General features: G+C 31.7%; 1 protein-coding gene across 1 annotated transcript; it reads left to right on the top strand.

Moving 5' to 3' along the window:
- LOC101625935 (olfactory receptor 4P4-like) lies at positions 1-501 on the top strand (the record flags this gene model as incomplete). The annotated part of the gene is made up of 1 exon (XM_012725180.1): positions 1-501. A coding segment is annotated over one exon (501 nt), but the record flags the coding sequence as incomplete, so codon positions are not given.
- Positions 502-5,627: the final 5,126 nt, after the last annotated feature.

Here is a 5,627-nt window from a genome sequence, read left to right as displayed (position 1 = left end):
GGTGCTTGGGTGGGTGGAGCTGTCCATTCGTTTCCCCTCTTTATCATGGCAATCATTTTGCCCTTCTGTGGTCCTAATGAAATTGATCATTACTTTTGTGACATTTTTCCTCTGTTGAAAGTTGCCTGTACTGATACTTATATCACAGGTATCTTAGTGATTACCTTTTCAGGTATCATTTCCTTAGTTACCTTTGTTGTCTTATTTCTTTCTTATGGCATTATACTGTTCACTCTAAGAAATCAATCTGCTGAGGGAAGACGCAAAGCTCTCTCCACTTGTTGGTCTCATATCACTGTGGTTGCCTTATTCTTTGTGCCTGTTATCTTCATCTACCTTAGACCTCCTACTACATTTCCAGAGGACAAAATATTTGCAATATTTTACACCATTGTTGCTCCTATGTTCAATCCTTTAATCTATACACTAAGAAATGCAGAAATGAAAAACACCATGAAAAGACTTTGGTGTCAAACATTACTTTTCAAAGGAAACACATAAATAATGAAGACATTTATTGTATAAACAACTTAGTGAAAGAAAAAGAGTGGACTTGAATAATAAAACTATAAAAAACTTCTGAAACTTCCTATTTTATTATGTAACTTAAATGGAATAGTGAGAGAAATTGGACTATAATATCAAAAAGAAAGATCACATACTAAACTTTGTATACTGAAAATAGAAAGAAATTAGTTTGATATTGTGAATACAGAGATAAAAATGTTCAGTTTTATGTAAAAACTACAGTTAGCATGGAAATTAGCGAATGATTTACTGTTGATTAGTGTGTTAAAATATTATATATTATGATAACTCAATCAAAACTTTTAGTTTAGTGTCATAATACATAGTGTTATATTTGGTGATAATGGGGAAGTTGAAATTTGAAATTAAAATAATAAGTTTAATATCTGATAACATATTATCACATATTCTTTTCCAGTGTCACCAGAAATCAGATGTGTTCCAAAGAAATATTAGGGTAGATTCTACTTGAAAACAAATCAGTGCTCTTGACATGATTTTAAATAATTTATATCAACTACTGACAACAGAGTGAGAATTCATAATTCAGGATGCTGAATCAAACATATTGCAACTCAAACCTATTAACTGAAATTTAATAACATTTCTTATAAATCTAAAAAAACTGTTTAATAAAATGTGTTTCTAATGCTTCTCATTAAAATTTAAAATTAAATTGATGTGACATGATTCAGAGCTAACACACATTTATCTACAACAGAAAACAAATATTATATGTTCTCAGAACTCAAGGCAAGACATTTTGGAAGTGAAATTGCATGTTACAAAATAGAAGCTGTTAGTTGCACAGGCTAACTACCCTCTGACATAAATTACATGATTTCTAGAAAATGCAAAGCACTGGAGAGAGTAATCTGACCAGTGAACATCAAGGGTTGACCTTAGTGAAGTGTAGGGCTGAGTTGGAAGAGCACAGTATTTTTAGGACAATGAAACATTTGCATATAACTACATTTCAGATACTGTTATTGTTTATAGTAAAACCCATGAATTGTACAACACCTAAAGTAAACTCTAATGTAAGCTGTGAAGTTCTCTGGTATGGTATATCAGTGTGGAAATACTTTAATTTAACAAATGTCCCACTCTGGAGGTTGTACCTGTATGGTGACAGTGGATATATGAAAATTTCTGTTCCATTCACTCCATTTATCTATGGACAGCAAACTACTTTAAAAATAAAGATTATTAAGTAAGAAATGTTTTTTTTTTTAACAAAACATCTTGTTTTTTGACTATAATGAAGCAGAGGCATCCGAGAAATGTCTCCGGAGAAACAAGAAAGAAGTGTGTTGAAAAAGAGTTTGTTCATCAATAATTGGATTGGACCTAAGGTTCTTAAAATAAATACCAAAGACCACAATAGAAAAAGGACTGGCAAGTGTGATTTTTATGAAAAGTGATATAATTAATGAGGCCTCCAAGTAGTGTAAAAGCCAACACTATAAAGCTGGGAAAAAGCCAGCACTATAAAGCTCTCTGTAGCCACAGCAGCAGTAGTTCAGTCTCCAGCCAGGTTGGTGACCCGGGGGAAAGGACCTGTCCTGTCTCCCCCCTGCTCTCCTCAGTAGTGTATTTTAGTCGATCTGCCTGTTTCATTCCCCATCCTGTCTCTGGTAAATCCAGTCCCTCCTGCCCCCCCTCCACACCTTTAGCCTATACCCAGTATAAATAAATACATAAATAAAAAATCTTTTTTTAAAGAAAAGTGATGTAATTAAAATATTGAAATTGCTTTGAAATATGTACATGGAGCTGGACAGCTGCAATCACTTTAGGGGCTTAGAAAAAAGGATGTTAAAGAGTAGTAAACATAATTAGGGAAATACAAGTATGTAGAAATTTTATAGTAAAAACCAGTTGCATCTCAGGAATTAACTAATATAAGGACAAAAATCATCAACAGATTTAAATGAATATGTTGAAAAGCCATCACAGTATACTTGTCACTATAATGTCGGATGGGCAATGTGTTGAAAACAAGCATTTTGCTCTTTAGAAAATTTATATTGGTCATGATATGAGAAAATAAGTCTTAATTTTTTCAATGGACTCATAGTATAAAGAGATAGGTAATTTTGTTGAAGAAAATGAAAGTGTGTTGGCAAGAATTCAACAAAACTCTTGCTTTATTTGACTTGGATGCTGATCTAGATCATTCCCTAATGACACTCACAGTTGCACATTAATAATAAAGAAGAAATTTATGGAAACTCAAATTTAAGATAGCTATTTAACCTTTGAGCCTCTGAACTGGATTAGATACTATAAGTCTGATTTCCTGGTGTTCTAAAGGCAAAAGAAATTTGTCTGGATTACATGTAATAGTTATAGAGAGATCACTCTTTATTCTTTTATCTTTGCTTTACCTCCCACATCCCAAGCATAAATTTTAATCATATTAGTCCCTAGCTATGATTTAAATTGCAGGTCATAAAATTTATTGAATTAAGTATTTTATACGCAAAGTATCTTAATAGTAGTCCATACTTGGATTGAAAGAATGCATTTTGATTCTCTTGAGCTTTCTCATCTCAGACTTCTTAAAGATAACTTTCTACAATTATGTGCTACTTGGGCTCCTCCTTCTTCAGGAAGTTGGAAGAACACAGTGGCCCACATTTCTTGAACTTCACCTTCTGAATAGAGTTATTGGACTCCTGGGAATAGTCGATGAGATGAGCTAGTATAACTGTAGAAGGTAGTCATCCAGAGGGAGCAGAGATTTTGCCACAGATAGTAGTTTAACAGTATTTCCCCAGGATGCACTCAAGAATGCCATTGAATATATAAATACCTCAAGAATAACAAGACTATTAATTGCTTTATTTATGCTCTAGTTTATATCTGTTCTTCTGAACCACATTTTATCAGACAGAGTAAAAGTAGATGATTACTTGTACTTAAGTATTTGTGCAGTCTTGAAATAATTTGACAATATTTTTGTTTAAAATTTACACTGAAACTAGAGTTGTACTTAATATGGGTTGAAAATTCCTACTGCTCTCCTAAGGGATGAAGACGCACTTCACTTTGTAAGTATATTATTTTTTAAATTAATATTTGAGATTACCTTCTTCATATGAAGAAGCTTCATACAGTTTATGGAATTTGTGGGGTATGTTGAGAATTCCAAATTATTTAAGATAATTAATTTGGATGTGGGTGAATTGTTTTTTAGAGTACATTTTAATCCAGATTTTGGTGGGAGAAAATTGTTAGGCTGAGTATCTGAGGATGAAGTGCATCCTGATGGAAGCTGGGACTGATCTCAGATGATGGTCAGTGAATTAGCCATGTCAACTTAATATGGGAAGGGTCACCCAGGCCTGTGCTAAACTTACTAATCACATTTTATTAGTTTATATCTTTTTACATTAACATATTTTCTGCCAGCATATAATAATTTGACTTGTACAAAAATGTGTGAACATTCTTTAGTTTTAATTGTTCACTATTTCTAAACAAACCTCCAGTAAGAACAATAGAGCAAATAAAATATTGTCAGGTTTGTAGCGTTCATGTCCCAGCTTTTCACAAGAACTTCTACATATCACCATCAAAAATAGTCCAGTTTACTCTTGAACATCTGTAAGAATGAAGACATTGTTGTACTTCATAATATTTCAATGTCTTCAAGAATGAAGACATAGTTGTATTTGTATCTGCCATCCTAAGATAGATTAGCTCCATCCGCGTCAAGAAGTTGAGTGCATAGAATTCTGTGTTCTCCATGGTGCACTAAGGACAACTTGCAATATGTGAGGGAAACTTTGGTTTAAATATAAAAGCTTCTATTTATACAGATAGTGTAATGCATATATACTTTTTATTCAATACCATCAAGAAAAGTTATTAAGGATAGTTCTGTTGTACAAAAATTATAAGGCTGTGATGAGTGTTAAATTCTTTAAGGTAAATAATTTATTTACTAACTGATAGGTTTTGACTGTCAGAATGCTGAAATTGAAGTTTGTCTAATCTTTATACATTATAAATATTCTTTATTTTTACATTAACTCTGATTGACTTATGTACTTGATGATCTCTGTAGCTGTTTTCAATGCTTTCAAGGAGGAAGGAGCACAGGAAAGGGTATTGTCCATTATTTTATGCATTCCTCATTAAATTGTAGTAAAACTTGAATTGTCTACCAAAATTTATGACATTTACACCACTAACATAAAACTGGGATTTAACAAATTTTATATTTTCTTGACCAAAGATATATTAACTTTGACAAGGGAATATTTTATACAAAATATATTTAGGATATGAAATATGTAATAATTAAATATGGATGATCATTTCTTAAATATTTCTTGAAATATGTCTTTGTTTTGAGATTTTTCAATCATTCCTTCTAATATAACAGTGTAACAGCAGTTATTACATTGACTTAATATGACTCCTTGATACAGTATTTGATCACAAAGCATATAGTACTGTGCTCTACATTTATAAAAGTTTCAAAAGTTCAATCAGGGTTTAAAACGTTTTTCAGGAAATGGTCTAAAAATTGTAAATTATGGAATGTACAATAATATACATTTGCTACCAAATGTATATACTTAAATATTTAAAGAACATTTTTTAGTAAAGTATACATTACTTCTCACAATATCATTATAAAATTTTTCAGAAGTAGACATATGAGAAAAATATAATGTAAAAAAGCATCTTGGCAATGAATCAAGCTTAACTATTATTAAGATAACATCCATGTCATTCTACATTTTATGTTTATATTATTGCATTCATATTGTCATTTTGTTTTACCAATTTCCATTTTATTTATTTCAGATATGTGTACAACAAACAAAAATCAAAATGGAAAGCCGGAGAAACATCTCAGAATTCATTCTTCTAGGACTTTCTTACAATAAGAACATACAAATATTTTGTTTTGTGTTCTTCTTATTCTGCTATGTTGCCCTATTAGCAGGAAACTTTCTGATCCTAGTCTCTGTTCGCTGCAGTCCTCTTTTTGACCAACCAATGTACTATTTCCTCATCCACTTGTCGACCATGGACATCTGCTATACCTCCACTGTCACACCCAAGTTAATTGGTGACCT

The sequence above is a fragment of the Condylura cristata genome, unplaced genomic scaffold, assembly GCF_000260355.1.
Source record: "Condylura cristata isolate star-nosed mole 26May11 unplaced genomic scaffold, ConCri1.0 scaffold00015, whole genome shotgun sequence".
NCBI classification, from domain to species: domain Eukaryota; kingdom Metazoa; phylum Chordata; class Mammalia; order Eulipotyphla; family Talpidae; genus Condylura; species Condylura cristata.
The sequence above is the reverse complement of the archived record's forward strand: the minus strand, read 5'-3'. Positions and strand labels throughout refer to the sequence as shown.